At 43.4% G+C, this 19,389-nt stretch overlaps 1 protein-coding gene across 11 annotated transcripts in view; it reads right to left on the reverse strand.

The window, feature by feature from the left end:
* FBRSL1 (fibrosin like 1) overlaps positions 1-19,389 on the reverse strand; it is a 757,721-nt gene that overhangs the window by 17,539 nt on the left and 720,793 nt on the right. For 10 of the 11 annotated variants that reach the window (XM_073313637.1, XM_073313631.1, XM_073313632.1 and 7 more), the window contains 7 exons: positions 17,435-17,828; positions 14,848-15,101; positions 8,442-8,677; positions 6,075-6,125; positions 4,880-4,975; positions 693-764; positions 105-134 (listed from right to left, as the gene is read on the reverse strand). In XM_073313637.1, coding sequence (XP_073169738.1) covers positions 105-134; positions 693-764; positions 4,880-4,975; positions 6,075-6,125; positions 8,442-8,677; positions 14,848-15,101; positions 17,435-17,828 — 1,133 coding nt within the window. Of the gene's footprint in view, positions 1-104; positions 135-692; positions 765-4,879; positions 4,976-6,074; positions 6,126-8,441; positions 8,678-8,769; positions 8,931-14,847; positions 15,102-17,434; positions 17,829-19,389 lie in introns of all 11 variants that reach the window. The other variant, XM_073313633.1, reaches the window with a different exon arrangement.

A 19,389-nucleotide genomic window follows, 5' to 3' on the forward strand; every position in this document is an offset into this window, starting at 1 on the left:
ATTACATGTTTCTTCAAGTAAAGGATGAACATAAGACTTAAGTTTCAAAAGCATGTGGACTGTACTTAATAAAAATGTACAACCTCCCCATAACCCTTACTTACTCGTACTGGCGGTCTATAGGGGTCAGACACCTATGAAGAAAGCAAAAGTAAAAATTAGAGATTTTTCTGAAACTGGCCAATATATGGAAGGGTAGGGAACTTCCTTCCTCTGAACAAATGAAAACATACAGGAAGGCATTGTTCTAGAGAAGTCCTTTGTGGCACAGGAAACCCCAAAAGGCTTAAGAGAGGAGTTTTATTAAAACTTGTCTCTTTCATTTCTTGCACCAAACACAACAGGATTTTATGACAGATAAAGCAGTTGCATGCCAGCAACCAAACAGTGCCAAGGTTTTTCAGAACCAAGTAATCCTCCTACAATGGAGTGCATTAAAAACTGCTGCTCTCTAAACAAGGCTAAGAGGAAAGAGCTTAAAGGGTTTCCCACTCCACTTCCGGTGGACTTTGTTTAAATGAGTCCGTAAATCCCCCTGCATTCATGAACTGTTGGAGGTTATTGCCATAACAGCACATTCAATCTCCCAAGGCTAGTTCTTTCTTGAATGGTATTCTCTTTATTATAAACAATCAAACTGTTTACTGGAATTAAAGGAAGTGTAAAAGAGAAGTTTCAAATTGTTGCTTTACCCCCGGAGTCTTCTGCAGAAGAGTGTGGTGGACTGTGCCAGGTCTACCTGCTACATCAATTGGATTTGAAGTCTAAAAGAAAAGAAAATAGCATGAGTGACACTGTACTGCAGCACACTTAATATCTGTAGCTGTAGTAAATGGCATTAATTAGTCAGTGTTTGTACTGTGCTTTGACATGCATATTGCTATATTAGTGCTAAATGTTCTCTCACATTGGCTCCCAACTATGTTTAATGTCATCTATTAGTATTTAGCAGTGGTCGCACCTGCAGACCCCGCTGAGATCACAGCTCTATTGTGCTGGGTGCTGTACAACACGGTAACAGAGCCCTGCCCCAAAGAGTGTACAGTCTAACTAGACGAGTGGTGGAAGAGGAAACAGAGGCATGGAGAGATGAAGTGACACGCCCAAGGTCACACACCGCTTGTCAATGTCATAGCCAGGAACGAAACCCATGTTTCCTGAGTCCTTGTCTAGTGTTCTGTCCACTGGGTCAGCCTGCCTCTCTGAGCCGCTAGAAGACACAATGGCTAAAATGCAGACAGCCCACTATAGTAGCATTACCATGGGTAGAACTGCGCAATTTTATGAAAAAGAGCCTAGGGCAGTCATAGCTTTAGAGGTAGGTATGGTAAACCCTAGAGTGAGCTTAGTAGGTACTTTATAACAATACTTTCCCAACTTCTTTTCAATTGATTTATTCTATTGTTTCCTCAAGGAGGATTAAACACTTGGCCCTGGTCTACACTGGGGTGCGGGGGGTGGGGTTTCCGACCTCAAATACGCAATTTCAGCTACGCAAATAGCGTAGCTGAAGTCGGCGTATCTTAGGTCGACTTACCTGGCCCTGAGGACAGCGGCGAGTCGACCGCTGCCACTCCCCCATCGACTCCGCTTCCGCCTCTCGTGAGCTGGAGTTCCGGAGTCGATGGGGAGCGCGTTTGGGGATCAATTTATCGCGTCTAGACGAGACACGATAAATCGATCCCCAATAGATCCATCACTGCCCTTAGACTGTAGAATCCCAGTTACTACTCCTCCGTGTTGCCATTTGGATTTTCTCGGTTCTAAACTAGCTCACAGAGCCCTCCCTTGGAAGAGAACCCCAAGAACTGGAATTATACGTAAACAATCAGTCTTTGATTCCCCAAACAACTTCACCTGTTGCTCCCAAAAAGCTGAGTGCAGAGAGAGCTTAGGTCTAATACCCTGGTTGGCTGCTTTACTCAGAATTTACGTCATGTGACTGTAGATTCCAAACAGCCAGGTTTTAGGAGCAATCAATGAATGTAGGGTTTTTTTGTTTAGTTTAATTTTCTCAGGTCAAGTTGTTAAAACTGTCATTTATTTTAAAGACGATTCTGAATTGTCTAAGTGAAGAAGCACACTCCCCTGACAGACCTGCATTCAAAGGGCTCCTAGGGTCTCGGTGAGCTGAGGTTTAGGGAGGAAACAAAAGTCACAGCTATGATACAGTCAAGAGTCTTGAGATCACAATGCATTAATGATGGTGTGTCATTCTGTCTTCCTTTCCCCTGAGGACAGATGTGAATGCTTCCTCCAGCAAAGGAAATTGAATACTTTTGACCTTTTCAAGTTCTTAGCTTGTGAGAATGGCTTTTGGGAAACTCGCTGAGAAGTTTATAGTCAGTCTGCATTTATGTGAGTGGCTTTATACACCAGGCCTAAGGCAAGTGACATGGTAGGCATGGGGAGACAAAAGCAAACCCTTTGCTTTGTAGGACAGGGAGTGCTGAATTCATTTTGCCAGAATCAAGCCACTGGTCTGTCCTAATTATCTAGAATTTAATCCAATAGCTTGGGAGGAAGATAGAGGGGGGGAAAAAAAAAAAGAGGTGACAGTAACTTGTGTGGCTTCACCCAGAGGCTCAGCTCCATCTCCTCTATGGAACTGGAAAAGAATGTGACAAGTTGCAGATCAATTTTTCATCTCGTTCATGTCCCTCCAGATGTTAGCTTCCATGTAAATACAGCACTGCCCAGTACCCATACCATGTTCCTGATTAACCACTGCAGCAGACTGTGATCTTGTGCAGTTTAACCTTGAACTAGTGAGTGTTCTATGTATTTATCTCTAAAATAAATTAAAACCTAGTTACATAGTACTTCGAACTGCTTAGAAACGTGAAAGACCTGTGCTCACTACTTCCTTTTTACTGCAGAACAGTTTCTCTGTGAGTCTCACAGTATTTTACAGCAAGATGGTATTATAAAGTTTGGTAAAGAAGATGAAAACCAGAAGAGCACACTATCAGTGTATCAGAGGTTGTCTCATTATAGGCAGTCTTGTAGCAAAACTGTACTGTCTTTTGATGTCAGAGGTATTTTACAACAGTGTTAGTTCCATAGGGTTTGTGCATCTCTTTCAGATGAGATGTAAAACTGAGGCCCTTACCACTTGTGGTCATTAGAGATCCTTTGGAGTACTTCACAAGAATAGGAACATTAATCGTGGTGTTCTGGCCAAATTCCAAGCTAGGTAATTACATACTTCATTCCTAAATTCCACCCCCTGCCCACCCTTCCACCTGGATTTAATTGGAGAACTTATTCTTCCATTCCTGTACTTAATTTGTGTAATGTTCTAGTTGAGATAGGTCATTTATTATGGATTCTACACTATTTACAAAAAAAGGCTCACAGAGGCTTGATAAACCTCTGAAAAGTTCCTTCAGCTTCCATTAAAATATCTTGTGAAGTCCTTAATCATAGTGGTAAGTAGTTATTCATTCCCAACAACTTCATGTGAGTGACTGCTTACCAGTGCAAGTAAATGCACACCATGACCCTAAGTTTCTTGCTGGTCTGTTGCAAAACTGATCTTCCAAATGCAAACAGTGCATAACACACACAGTGCTGGTTCCTGAAGCCCTTTAATAAACAGCGATTCCGCAGATCATTTCTTATCTCTCTGCAGAGATGTGTTTAGAAATGACAGGAGATCTATAAAACCATGTCACTTAGCGTGTATAAACACGCTTTATCACAAGACTGAGTGTCACTTTTATAAGAATGTCATCAATAATCTCTGTGTACTATGGATTTTTTCTCTTGGAATGGATGTAAACATTTTCAGTACATTTTCTAAATTAAAAAAAAGAACATTAAGTTTGAAAAAAGTATGTGCCACAGAGTGTTTTTTTTTTAAAAGTTAAAATGGTGAAATTTGCAAATTTTGCCAGTCTGCCCTAGTTATAATAATGCTTTGCAGCTGTACTCTGTCTTTCATCCAAGCATCTGAAAGCACTTTACAGACATTAAATAAACCTCACAAAACCACTGCATGGTAAGTATGTAATTATCCTCATTTTATAGATGAAGAAGCTGAAGTGCAGAGGGGTAAGTGACTTGCTGGAGGTCAGAAAGCGAATCAGTGGCAGAACTGGGAACTGAATGCCTCACTCCTGCTCTAACCACTAAAAAGCATTCCACTCTATTGTTCCTGTGCTTTGATAGTCAGTTTCATCCCCACAGCTGGCTGCTATCTAGCTGGGGGAATGACCCCTGTGCATGAGTCTGTTTAATTTGCAAAGTGCTTTGGGATTCATTGGTCTGTATTAGAACTAATTAATTTATTTGACCCTGAGTTTCTGCTTAGCTAGCTTTGACTTAGGGCATGTCTACACTACAAAATTACGTTGACCTAAATTACGCTGGCATACAGCCGCTGGCATACAGTAATTAAATCGCTTTTGTGTGTCCACACTATGCTCCTTGTGTCAGCAGTGTGCGTCCTCACCAGCAGCGCTCGTACAGATTGTACTGTCAGCAGTGGGCACTGGGGGATGGCTTCTGAAAGCGAGTAACAGTCGATGTAAGCAACGCATCACTACATTGACACTGACTATGTCGCTCACAGAGGTGGAGTTACTAAACTAGCGTAGTGGGGCAGTTATGTCAGCAGGAGCTACATTTTAGTGTAGACACTTATATAATTAGGTCGACGTAAGCTACCGTGCATCGATCTAACTCTGTACTGTAGACCAGGCCTTAGACTTCCATGTGAACAACTGCACTCCTCTCTAAAGAACAACCCCTGGGCTCCAAAAGCAGCTGAGCTAGTCGAAAAGGTCATTCAGATAATCACCGTAAGTACAATTCTGATCACAGTCTCCCCTCGAAGAACAACGTCTGTGCTAATGCAACAATAATAAATTTGTACCTTCGGTTGAAATGCTCCCTGAAGTGACCCAAAAGGTCCTGAATGTGGAAGCATCGGTGGCATTCCAGGCATTGCCGGAGGATAGGTTGGAAAGAACTACAAAACAAGAAGACAAAATGAACAACAGCTGAGGCAGGAGCTAAGCCTGTCAAACACTGTTACAAAATTTTTAAAAGCCAAAATAAAACGTGAAAATTTGCAGATATGATGCATTTTATTGTTAATTTCGAACACGGTGGACTATATAGAATTTGCTGTATTTTTGAAACAGATAAAGGATCAACCTCCACCTCATTCTCTAGAAATGGAAAAATATTGTTTTGCTTGACTATTTTGGAATAGAAATAGTAAATCTATAACTAATCAATCCTTTTTTAGAAATGAAATCGCTTCATTTTACAAAGCAAATATCAGCCCTGGATATATAGTCTGCTATTACAGAGTAACTGTACAACATGTACATAGCCTGGTGAAAGTACTGTATTAAGATTTGCTTGGGCCTCTCCTGAACGCAGACTGTAATAAGTACCAAAAATGTGGAGAAATGGGGAGCAGGATGAGGCCACTAGTCCCACTTTGGATATGTCTACATTGCAATAAAAAACTCACAGTACCAAGTCTCAGAACTGGGTCAACTGACTTGGGTTCATGGGGCTCGGGCTCCTGGACTAAAAATTTGCAGTGTAGACATTTGGGTCAAAGCTGGACTGACATCCATCCTCCCTGCAGGATCCTAGAGCCCAGGCTCCAAGTTGAGACTGAACATCTACGCTGCAATTTTTAGCCCTGCAGCCTGAGCCCCATGAGCCTGAGTCAGCTGACTTGGGCCAGCCACTGCTGTGCCACGGGTCTTTCATTGCCATGTAGATGTACCCTTTGTCTTGTGAGAACACGTGTGCTCTGTGGCACTGCATTGTGTGAAGCTCTGATTGCACCGGGGCTGCAGTAATCCACACTATGAGAAATCTCTGTGCACTCCCCACCTTCCCAGGCACGGCAATTTAAAACTAAAGCAAAGAAAATGCAGAAGACAAAGTTGAAAAGGACAAGATGTTACATTTACAAAAAATTCAAACACGAATAGAAAAACTAGGTGGATGGACGAATGAATCGAAACCGCCATCTGTATCGATTAAAGACATTCGAGCAACGCAGTAGTAAGCGGAAGCATAAACAGTGGAACATCAGCACTCACGTTGGAATGTCGAAAGTAAGGGTTGTCTAATTTGGGAGCGTACTTGTCAAACTGGAAGTAAAAGAGAAAAGAAAAGTTGAGTTTGCGTTCCACAACACACAATGAAACCAGATTTCTACATGCATAAGTGAATCATGGCCCCTTTGTACAGCATTTAACAGAACATGAGAGACTGACTATTCCACACTCATTCAGGAGGGAGTGACCAGTTCTCCCAAAGCTGTTGAGTAGCAGCGGTAAAGTTATAGCACCTGGTTGTGTACCAGCCCCCGAAGTGCCTCTCTGAGTAACAAACTTTGCACAAATTGGTCCCCTCCTTATTATCAAGAGAGACCTCTGAATTGGAACACTCACTCCATCAAAAAATGTAGGGAAGTTGTTCCCAGATCCAAATCTGGCATCTCTCTCGAATGAGCTGAAGTGCAGCACTAAGTTAGAATGCTGGGGAAGTTTGGATTCTAATCCACATCTTAATTCTGCAACTTTGGCCCAGCTCTAATTGTCAAATTAATATAAAAACAAAATACAAAATATCTAGAGCAGCCAGCAATTTCCCCCTCCCTGTTGTATGGGCAATGCCAATATGGTTAAAATAGCTTTTTGGAAAGGGCCCCAGGCATAGAGATCATTATATTAATCTCCCCCCACTCCTAAAAAAGTAGAGGTTCAGTGCTCACTGGAGAAAGCCTGACTCTGAATGCCCCCAGCCTCCCAGCATGGGGCTTTAACACCTCCACACACGTGACCTGGGTCCCATATTTATTTTCACCAGCATTGGTTCTGAACATCTTTTGAAGAAAATAATGCATATGTTAATCTTTGAACAATAAGTATTATGTTGGGGACCAGAGAGGGCGAGCGATAGTGAGCAAGGACAACCCTCCCCCCCCCCATGCTGTTCATTCGGCAAGTCAGCTGCTGTTACACGCTATCCTACGTGCAGGAGAGCAGATATGTAATTTCATTAATTACAGTTATTACTGGAGCCATGTACCCGCCAGTGTAAATACCATAAATTACTAAACACATGCAGCTGGAGGTTTCAACACTCCTCTCTGGCATTAGGGTTAATAAACCTGATTTAGTGAAATATAAGATGATGTGAGTAAAATACAACAAAAGAGCCTTGCAAGCTGTTTTCACTAGAAAGTCTGACATCAACAGGGCGCGGGTGGATGGGGAGGGAGCTGTCAGCGGGATTAGATATTAGGGTTCTCAAATAACACACCAGGTTTCAAGGAATGTTTAGAGGGTTGTTTTACACAGCAGAAGAAAAGAGAAGAAGGTATTTGCACATGGCTACGCTGTGCAAGCACCTGGGGCTCAATTTGGGGCGGGAGATATTACTTTCATTGTTCTGTCGCTAAGCGGATTATCACTGAACAACATCGTCATGCAACTCACACCAGGAAAGAGAAGTGAGAAATATTATTTCCCATGAATCCTTGGTAGTTTTCTCCAAATGTTGCCTTTAATGGTTATTGCTCAATTTTGCCAGTCCTAGTAGAAGAGGACTCTGTATGTTTTAGATGTGGCATGCAATGGAGGAAGAACAAGTTGAATTCTGCTTTTTCAACCTAACAAAATAATAATTGCCAGGGACATATGGAGAGTGTGGTTACAAGAACTGACAAAGCTGGTTTATGCCAGATACTCTAAGATTTTGTTAACAGCATCAGAAAATCCCCATTGTGTTACAAGCACTGTCAGTGAAGAAATGACAAAGCTTATTCAATGGCCAGAAGGTTTTGTTCCAGAAGAAGAGTCAGCCACATATAAATTAGTGTTTGCTGACCAAATCAAATAATAAATACCCAAATTGTCTACTGGACACAGTGTGGGGAAGTAGAAAATAAAATGAACATGACAACACTGAACTCAAACAGTGCAAGTTCTGAGTTACAGTAAGAATGGCAAGCAGACCTGCATTATAGCTCCAGGATAGAGTCAAATATATTGTTCCACAAAACCTTTCTTGACATTTTATTTTATATTAGAAACCTCTATTCTTGTGATATCTCTGTGCATGTGTGTGCATGTGAAGGAGCTGAGCCAGCTGATGCAGCTCCAAGGATGGGTTGTTAATCTAAACAAAAGTACAGAGCTGACAGTTTACCATGAAGGAGAGATAAAGGGGGCTGAGAACCGCACACAACAGTGTATCTGTTTATTGGTAGAAGCACAAGGGAACTGTGATGATAAATGTTCTTGGTTCTGAATGGGAAGAAGAACATCCTTCAAGAATGGAGGGGCTCAAGTCAGGAGCAGGGCTTCTTGGGGGACAGGGGAAGCCGGTCTGAAATAAAGAGGACTGATTTTGGTACGGTGGGTTAGGCTTTTGCCCCAAGATTCTTTACTTATCCTCACATTTTGGGCTGGGGTATGCACCATGGGAGGTGCAGAGGGTGGCATGAGCGGCGTCTGGGGTAAGCTGGATGGAAAAGGAGTGAATGTGTGTTGGTGGGTGTGTTGGTGCTGGTGGGTGTGTTGGTGCTGGTGAAACTCCGCTCTCAGCAATGGCACCGGGCCAAGAGAGGCACCGGCCCGGTCCGAACTCTGAACCAGAAACCGGTTGTTCAGCTCTTGCCTGAGCAGCTCATGATCTAGAGGAGAGAGAGAAAAAAAAAAAAGACACAAAGGCCCATCGGCCTGTGAGTTCCACAAAGACATAGAAGAAAGAGAGTCAGATATTCACCTGGCATTCCCTGTTTCTGCAGGTCATGCTGTGGTGGTTTTCTACGTGAGGACTCATTGGTGGAGGTAAGAGAGATGCCTGTGACAAAGTACCAATCAGAATCCCCGAATGAGGCTGGCAATACATGATTGGTTGGTTGAATGATATCAACAGGCTGGTATCTAAAGACAAGAGAGAACACCATGAGTCATCACAGCAGAAAACACAGTGGGGCTTCATAAAGCATAAACAAGCTTGCCCCTCCCCGCTCCCCCAACCCAGTCACAAATACTGAGGTTAGGACACTTTAAAAGGGACACTATCAAGTTAAAAAACACAACTGGAATGACTCCCTTTCCTCCCAACCCACAACAGATTCCCCTTCCCTAGGCTACAACCCCACTTTACATTATCAACACTGGAAGAATTCTAAACATCTCCCCTTTTTCTGTTTTTGGTGCATTAGCCTCAGCTGTGACAGTGAAAAGAAACTAGTCAGACTCAAATCCAGCTTTTTCCCGCACTAGGAAAAGGCTGCGAGGTTTGTGTTGGGAGCACTGCAGAGGAGTATTGGTTGGTTTTAAAATAAGCAAGACAAACCTGTTCCCACTGAAATAAAAAAAAAACCTTGGGGAACATTTGCATTGGTCTTAAGTCGGTTAAATTCTCTTTTTTGGCCACATTTAACCTGTCGGTGTCCCTTTGAAAAAAGTACTTTAAAAACCACAGCAAAGGTGATGGGATGGAGAAATGAGAGCATATAAACTTCACCATCCCTCCAACGAAAACAAGGGTCAATCCACAGAGATATACAAACAGTCTGACATGACTGGCTTCACTGGGTTCTCTGTGTGTGTGTGAAGCAGTCAGGTTAGTGCCTGATCACAGGATAGCATTTTTAAGTGGCTCTTTTTGCCAGGAGGCAACTCCACAGGCCTCACTTCAGCTGGCAGGATCTGATCCACAGTACAGTGAGCCTCAAACTCTGGGCTGTGGCTGAGCTTCCTGCCTTCATTTTACTCCCTGGTCTGGAAGGTGAAAAACAAAGCTCAGGAATGAAGCTGGGGTATACCAGGTGACGAATGGTAACCATTAACCAACCAGGATGGGCTGAAAATACCATGAAATTAACACACTTCATTGGCGGATTTGTATTTAAGCACATGGGCCTGTGAGTTCAGGCTGATGTTCCACAGTATCGCCCACAGGCTTGGACATGCTCTCCTCCTTTTGATATAACCAGTGCCGGGAGCATGCATTGTGCACCCGAGAACACTTGTGCTGAGGACTCTGAAGCTTCAGGTACCTGTTCCAAATAATGTACCAATTCTGGGAGAGTTCAACATCTTTAATACTACATTTCTAAACATTCCATCTCTTTTGTCAGATAGTATTTGACATTTCTCTCTCCTCTGCCTCCAATTTATTCTCCCATGCAAAAACTGGGGGGGAGCAGAGGGGGAGAAGGAGGAGGAGACACATTTCATTTCACTAGGTCAAGATCTGAAGAAGGTTGCAGCTGCTACAAAAAGAAAAATGCATCATATGATACAGGGTCTCCCTTCAGTATCAATATGTGAGGGTAACTAGCCCTTGGTCCCCAGATGGGGACAGATTTTCCAACAGCACTAAGCACTCTATGTGCTGAGCTCTTCTGAAAATCAGGCCCTTAGCCCAGCATGACAGTTTTTTTTGTTCAGTGTAATAGGTGTCTCCCCCTTTCTTAGCTAACACCACTTTTGCAAAGAGACCCTGACATAGTGATTGATCCTGTGAGGCTCAGGGTACCTTCCACTCCAATTCATTCCAACACAAGGAGCCCAGGGCAATCTGCATTTTGCAGGATCAGGCCCATAATAAGGAAAACAACATTACTTTCAACAAGGCCCTCTCCTGGAATGGAATAAATGTTTCTAGCTTTTAAATTGCATTGAAAAGCTAGTTTCTTGATAGGGCACTTGTAAGTGACCCCATAGCTAGGTGTCTGATGTTTCTTAGTTGTAATTACGTTGGGCCATGCAGAGGTCATGAGCTAGATTTTTTTTGAGGCACTATGGGTGAAACTCACAAGGTCTATCGAGTGCTTATGTCCCCTAAAATCTTCAACGCCGGATTAACATGGCCCTCTGCAAAGGAATTAATTTCATCCACTATGAAAATTTCAGTAGTTTACCCTGATATATTTGAGGTGGTCTGGATATGGGTGGGAGGTGATACAGAGTGGAATCAGTTTTAGCAGACTTGTCTCTTCATTTCCTATGAAATTATTTTATGCATTGGACACACTTCCTTTTCCATGATGTGTGTGATATTAGCATTATCCCAAATGTTTAACTTCTGCATCTGAAATGTCTATGAAGTGGTTTCCATGGAGCAAATGTCTTTAGATGAACCAGGTTCAACAATACTCAATTTGTAATGAGTAACTCAGTTAAACCTTCAGCTTTTTTTTTTTGGAAGGGGGAATGAACAGGATTCATCTCAAATTTTAAATCAGATTCACCATTAATCCAGGAGATTCCTGATTATTTTTTATTTAAATGTTGTCTAGAATGGTAGAGAGCAGGTGGGAAATAATACCTTTTACTGGACCAACATCTTTTTGGTGAAAGAGACAAACTTTTGAGCTGACACAGAGCTCTTCTTCGGGTCTGTTAGAATTATGGAAGATACTGAAATGTTATAAATCATCTGCAGTAAATAGAATAATGAGAGCAAGTATCCTCTTCATCTGCTATGTGCTACGGTAAGTATGTCTGACAGGCATATTATAATTATTCATTATTTACATTGCAGTAGCACCTGAGAGCCCCAGTTCTGGATCCATTGTGCTAAGTGCTGTACACACACATGGAACAGCTGCTGTCCTTGTATCAAGTATGCTGATAACACACACACACACACACACACACACACATGCTGCTGAAGAGACTTGTGTCCTAATGTTTCACTGATTTCAAGAAAACATCCCATTTAAGTTGCAGCAGAATCATAGAGAGGGGAAAATGAATCTTTTGACATTCTAGTTCACCTGTAAGGGTAAAACATTCAAAAGTACCCATAAGTGACTTAGGTTCCGACATCACTTTTGAAAATGGGACTTCAGAACTAAGCCTCATTGAAAGTCAATGGGAATTAGGCTGTTAAGTGCTTAAATAACTTTTGAAAATAGGACTTAGAAGCCTACGTCATTGTAGGATACTTTAAAAAAATGTATCTTAAGAGTCTAGGAGCCAGTGCAATATCTTTGTAAAGCATCATTTACATGCTACAAGATTATTAAATGATAATAATAGATTAACACATGGGCAGAAATGGAGAGAAACAAAACTACTTGTAATATTCAAGTTTTTGGTACTCGAACGTAAAGAGCTTACAGTGAGATTTTCTTTGGATGAGCGCTAAAATATACTGCAAATAGCTATAATTAAAATCTAGCCTCTTTAAAGACAGTGTAGTTTGTTGAAAATAAAATAAATATATTTATTTTTTTAATCTGGGCATGACTCAAAGAAACTGGATCTCTCTGTTAGCATCAAGATAATCCACTTCATGTTTTTTTTTTTGGAAGGAGGGATAAAAGAGAGTTGGCAGCTGTAAGTGCCTCAATATCCAATTTCTTCAAGAGACTTGAAGCCAGTCTGGTGGATCTGTGGCTGGCTCCAGACTTTAGCCCCACACCACAACTTTGCCTTTGTAAGTAAAAAAAATAGACACTGAAGAGTCTGGAGGAGGAGCAGGTTGGCACGCATTAAGAAGCTTTGTAAAAGAGACTATGACGCAGTGGGGAAAGGAGTCGTGTCCCAGTTGCAAATTGGGCTTTAGCGAGTGGGATCAGGACTAGCTATTTGTGCCTATCAGTGATGCCTGTTACAATGGGTTTGGCCACACAATAACACAGCTAGCTATGCAGTCACTTGTATTACTACTAAGTCCCTAGCACCCAATAATTTGTGTTTCCTGTGTGAGAGTACACTTACGGCCAGGATCGGGAGAGAAGAACACTAATGGCTGCCATTTTGTTTTGCTAAGGTTGTTAGTACCCCCTAAAACTCAAAAGGGAGGACAGAAAGCTTTGGCTAGCATACATCAGGGTCAGCCAGGGAGCTCCTGACAAGCAACCCATGTGGGTGTCACTATTAAATTACCTACTCAAGCTTTGGGTTTCCAGAGAAAAAGATGCTAGTAGAAGCATATCATTTCCTTGTTACACTGATATGCACAGACCTAACTTATTAGCATCACTGACATGCAAATACTGGAAGCCAATGTGAACTCTGCCTCTCTGCCTAGGAACCTGAGCAGAAGTGCCGAAGGGGAGCGGTTACTTTAAATTTAAAGGGACAGAAGCAAGCAGGGTTTTTTTCTAGAAGGGGAAAAGAAAGAAAAACCCAAAGGGCCCATTTTCCCTCTGAGTGTCTCTTCTAACCTGGTGCTTTTATTGAGTGAACACGTACTACCAAGCAACTTGACACCATACTAAGGTGGTGGTAGGAGTTTGAACCTAGCACTCCAGAGGTGATTGGCAAACCCACTGCATCAGTTATTTGTTAGGAGCAGAGCTCTTGTCTTTTACTGACATGCGAGCAGGCTACTTCATCTTGCTCTTACTGAAGTCAATAGTGAAAACGCCACTTGAGTTCAGGGGTGGATGCAGGACTGGCCTGTCAGTGACAACGTTCTCATTTCCTCCTCTCATGATCTCTCTGCACTACGGCCAAGATGTCTATAATTGGGATTCTAAGTCTCTTTGCCTTAAGCAGGGGAAGAAGAATAAATCCCCACTGTGATGCCCAATGTGTCCCCAGCCATGTGGCTGAAATTCTAGACAGGGCCAGGTCTTTGAAAGCAGACATCTTACTAGGGCAGCCCTGGTTGGGATCCAGAATATTTTAGTCTAGTGTTGTTTTGAGAGTTTGTTTGTGGGCAATTCTTGTTCCCACCCCTTTAAAAGAGTAATTCTAAATAATGGGATATTGAGCCCCTGAAAATGAAAGCAGGATGCCAAGTCATCAGAGTTTTTGGCAGCAGATCTTCCCTCTCCCTACTCTCTCTAACTGCCTTTATAGGAAACAGAAGGGTACATTTTTGTCAGTCCTTGTCCTCATTAATCCCTGCTGAGTTAGTTATAGAGTCAAATGCCAGATCAAAAGGAGGCCCAGCAAGTCAGAGTTTCAAGGAAGTCTCCAGCTGCCAGGCTCTCCCACAGGAACAGCTACAGGCTAATGGAGGAACTATCAACGGGGCACTTAGGGCGGAAGTGACAATAGGGACGGAACAAAGGAAACTTCTCAAAAAGGCTACAAAAATAACAATAAAAAGTCTAACGGCAGAGCTCGGTGACTTTAACGGGTGGAGGGAGGGAGGGGAAGGGGTATCTCACTTTCCAATCTATTTTATTATTCTGCCCGCTCACCAGGAACAATTTCTTCAAATAAGGTCTAAACTGCAGCTTCTCCCAATGCAGGAGTTGAGTACCAATTTTATTTATTAAATGCATGACAGAAAGAAAGACAGAAAGAAAGGCAGGCACAGCTCAGCATATCTGGCAAAACCTGAGTGATGGTGGAAATGTACCATTGGACAATCTGCCCCCTCTAGAAAGTAACTAATTTTTAGCAAACCATACTAAAGCTTATTACAAAGAGCACATGCTCCCCCATCCCCATGCTGGGTAACAAAGGCAACAGCAAACACACAGACTGCAACGTGTTTAAACGAGAACATGAATTTAGGCTGGGAGTTTCAAGAGTGCCTAAGGGATTGTGGTGCCCAAATCCAGTTGGGAGCCCAACTCCCTTAAACTCTATGGAAAATCCCAGCTTTAATAATAGTTTATACTCAGATTCACTTCCTCTCCCCCTCTTCCTTTAGTCAGAGAATGACGAATATACAGCAATTGTCCTGGAGGTTAAACTACGCCTCAGCACGTAGGGCTAATTCCATGTCTCTCACCTGTTACAATACTACTTGGCTATTTCAGGAGTCTCTGCCAAAGGGGAGGTTTGCATTGGTTTTTTTGCTTGCGTACCCCCTAACCCCTCTGTAAATACTGTGCATGCACAGGAGACCAGCCCTGGTGAAAAGAGGAGGACCTACCTGCGGGGTGTCCTGGTATCACAAGGCTGTTGGTGGGTAACGCTGGTGGTGGTGGAAGCGTGGGTGGGGTGGCGAACATGGCCGGATGGTGCTGGTGTTGGGTCTGCGATCGGAGAGGGAAGTGCGAGGTAGCAAGATTAGAGATGGAGAGGGGCAGGGCTGGGCCAGAGGAGTGGTGAGGAGGGATCTGGGGGGAGAGCGGAAGGTGTTTGGGGAGGCTGATGCTTGTTGTGCTGCTGGCACTGCTGCTCCTGCTGTAGGGAGAGAAAGGTGGAGGAGAGAGAAAAGAAGTGTGTTACAATACAAGAAAGTCACAATGGCAGAGGGTCAGAGACAGCCAGGCTCTATAACAATGACCTCACCCAGGCATGAAACCACGGCCCTTTCTGCCCATTTCGGGGAGCTGTCCAGGTGGGAGTTAAAGATCTCTATGACCTTTCCCAACAGGGCAGGGTATGGCTCGGGTTCTTTTGGGTGACACTCCCTTTCATGACTGAACAGGGGGTCGCTCTCAGAGCTGTGTGTGAGCTGACTGAGGTACTGTAATGGCAGCTGTATCTGCACCTTTATTTAGCCTCTGATGACCTTCCAATGGCAACGCGTTCCCTTGCAATCACAAGGCTCGGTGACTGTTACTCTGTATGTTCAGAGTGCCATGGGGTATGAGTTGTGGCAATCATATTATGCCTGCCCTGCATTCTGTACAGTGGTATTATACATACTCAATATGATATAGCAGTATATATTGTATTATTGTAATTATATTGTTTTTAAAAGATTATTATTCTGTTGCACAGCACCTTAAAAGCTTTGTTGGGGGTGGTGGAAGGGCAATATCAATGCAATTATTATTGTTTACCATAATCTTCCACAATACCAATGTCTTGAGATTATCTAAGCACTCTGAGATACTTGAGTGTTTGTTTGAATAGTGCCGATGTGATGTTGTTATTAATATTTATATTGCGGTAGCACTTAAAGGCCACAACCAGGGAGGGGCCCCACTGTGTGAGTTGCTAGACAAACTGGTCGTAAATGACAGTCCCATATCTTGTACTTTATGCAACTAAAAAGTTATGGAATGATGCACACATTGTTCACTGAATTAATCTAACTCAATAGGCTGATTTGGGGAGAATGGTGTGTTTTCTGCACCAACAAAGGGACTGTCCAGGTCCCTGTTTATTCCTGTACATTGACTCCTCTCTCGCCAAGCTCACCACCATTTTATTTCTACTCAAGAAATATGAATCTTTGCATTTTACCTACTGGATGAAAATTATCTGAAAGAGAAACTGAGCCTCGTGCTAGCCCTAGAGCTACGGTGAACATGTTACTTTGCAGTATCTTTTTTGCTCTATATGGAGAGTTGTACTCTGAGGCTGCTGTCAGCTGATGCACCCTCAGTTTGAACTGTGCTCCCTGCAAAAACGTCCAAATGGGGTGTGGAATTTGTTTTTTTCCCCAATAGTTCTGGTGAACCAGTTAAACTACACCGATGTCCTATGAATACACGTGACCATGCCAAATCCAAAGACTGCCTATGGTTTGCAATTGCAGTCTACCGGGGGAAAAAAATGGTTTTGTGAAAACCCAAACTGTTTCCCAATTACACCGCTACCCCGATAGAACACGAATTTGGATAGAACGCGATGCAGCAGCGCTCTGGGGGGCGGATCAGCGTGCTCCGGCAGATCAGCACGTCAGTGTGTTTGTCTCCGACATGCTGCTCTGTGTTAAGGGTGCCAGGCTGGGACCGAGGGGTTGGATAAGGGGCAGAGGGTCTCAGGGGGCAGTCAGGGGATGGGGGGTTGGATGGTTCGGAGGTTCTGGGGGCCGGGTGGTCAGGGGATGGGGGCGTTGGAGTCCCGGGGGGCCTGTCAGGGGTCGGAGGTGTGGATAAGAGTTGGGGCAGTCAGGGGACAGGGAGCAGGGGGGTTGGGGTCCTGGGGGTGATTAGGGATGGTGGGGTTTCTGGAGGAGGCGGCCAGGGGACAAGGAGCAGGGGGGCTTAGATGGGGGTGGGGTCTTGGGAGGGGTGGTTAGGGGCGGGAGTAGTCAGGGGACAAGGAGTGGGGGGGAGGGTTGGATGGGTCGGGGATTCTGAGGGGTCAGTCAGGGGGCGGGAAGTGACTATTAACAACGGAAATGCTCAAGGCCAAAGCAAGTTCGATATAACATGGTTTCACCTCTAACGCAGTAAGATTTTTTGGCTCCCGAGGACCGCGTTATATCAGGGTAGAGGTGTACAAAGTCCTCTGCTGAGTGGTTCTGATGGAAAAATTTGCAAATGCACTGGAAGCTGGACCTAGAAAGTTTTGCCCCACAGCTGTACAACCCCTGTTCATTAGGGAAGCTCTAGTCACAATCTCTTTTATGCAGCTACCCAATACAGCTGGAAATACATGGCTATGTGGTGTTGGCCTAGAGGAACACAATGCCTCTCACAAGTAGAGCACCTTTCCCAGGAAATGAGAAAGCCTATGGCCTATTCTACAGAGATTTTAATACCTTTTCAATTAACTGTAACCTGGAAGCAGGGTTTGAGTGCTTCACAAAGGAGCAATGCAAGCACCCTTTCCCCTACCTGATATTGAGTCCGTTGTGGGCCACCTGGTGATGCACTTGGTAGTTGAGAGGGGGAAGGATGTGATTCTGAGGCTGGGTCCGAAGCTCAGGTATGAGCTGAGGCTGAGATTGTGGTCGTGGCTGAGGTTGTGACTGGGGTCGAGGCTGCGGCTGGGGTGTGAGCCTTGGCGGCGCTGGTGCTGAGATCACTGGTTCCTTCTTCAACAGCGGGCTTGCCCTGGCGCTTGACGTGGGCGCAGAAGAAGTGGAAGTCACAACAGCAGCAACTGGCTGGGGGCTGGGAATAGGCAGCACGAAGGGCACGTCAGTGCTCAGTTCCCGGCTGCGCTCTAGCCCTGACACCTTGGGGATGGTCGCTGCTTTCGCTTCAGGTCTGTCAGTCAAGGTTGGACCTTACAGAAAAAGAAGAAGAAAAGTGACATATTGAAGCATCCCTGTTTATTTTCCAATTTTGCAGAATATTTGCCTGGTAAGAACAAAGTCATATTTAGCTTGTGGTAATATCATTACAACACGATGGTATGTTCGTCTGTCAGTCTGTCCAGTACATGGCACTTGTTCAAGTGTGTGTAAAAGATCAAAGTATTGTCTAGGGGGTGCTTGACGCAAAGCACATATAACCTTACTTACGACTGTAGAACACTAAATACAGCAGGAATGCTTCTCAAGTTACTGCTAATGCATCTCCCACCAAATTTAATTTCCTGGAATAGATGATAAATCCCACAACCGTAAATCTGATCACAAGAGTTGCGGTTTTTTTATTTTCTCAATGGTTTTTCAAGGTAACCTGCCTGGTATATCTTGCCATTCATAGCTATGGGGATGGTAACTAATCACTGACAAGAGCATGCTTTAACACCCCTCAGCATGCTTTCTGAGATGAATACCAAGGCCCTTTATGAGAGAAAGGATGGCACAATGATTGTTCATTGGATGCACATTCACATATGAAGATGGAACATAAGAAGTCTATGAAAACCTACAATGAGCACAGTAGGGCAGTCCAGTTTACCCTAAATGTTCTGTGGATATCAAAGAACATACTAACTGCTGTAACATATGCCAAAATCATAAGTAATACGGTAATGAATAGCTGATAGGTACCAATCAAAATGAGTTTCTTTAATGGGTTAAATTCCTCACAGATTTTTTCCAAGTAAAATGCTGTGTCTTCATTTTTCCAATGAAGTTTGAAGCTCAAGCCAGTAGACGGGATTAAACAGCAGCAACAACAACAAAAAATCAGACCAAGGAATACAAAAAAAGACCTAAAATAAGAAAAGAAACCACATGCAACATGCTGAATACTCAATTTCCAAAGACAACTCCCTTTTAACATTATGTACATATCCCTGAAGTGCAGGGATGCTCCATAATTCATCTCAAGAGGAGCCTTCCATTGACTAAGTCTGCCATTCATTTGCTTCTCCAACACATGCACCCCACTAGATCTATAAGTGTTAAGTTTACAGTACATGTTTTTATTATATCAAAATAATTTTAGGGTTTTATTTATTATAATCTTCAGCCCACCCAAGATGACGGAGAGAATAGGACAGAGAAACATGTGAGAAAGGGACACGGACACCCACCCACACATGCTCCCAACGCTAACATGGACAAATTCCACTTATGAAATTACCTTAACTCTTAACTTTTAAAAGGGCCGGGTAGCACTGAAATATATTCATGATGTATGAAGTGTGGGAACAGCTGCACACAACATGCAGCGATTTCTGCATTACTTATTCTACTTTGTGTCTGATTCATCACTGTCTGCCTTCAGTGACTTCACTGGAGTTATACTGGCATGAAACCAGAGGGAGGCAGTATTGAATCAAGCTCTCTGCTTCCCTGTAATATGCCAAATCATTTTGTATTTATAAAATATACATCCAATGACAAGGTGATGTCAGATTATTTTCCTCCTCCTTTTGGCAAAAGCCAATT

Source organism: Lepidochelys kempii, chromosome 15, assembly GCF_965140265.1.
Source record: "Lepidochelys kempii isolate rLepKem1 chromosome 15, rLepKem1.hap2, whole genome shotgun sequence".
Taxonomy (NCBI): Eukaryota; Metazoa; Chordata; order Testudines; family Cheloniidae; genus Lepidochelys; species Lepidochelys kempii.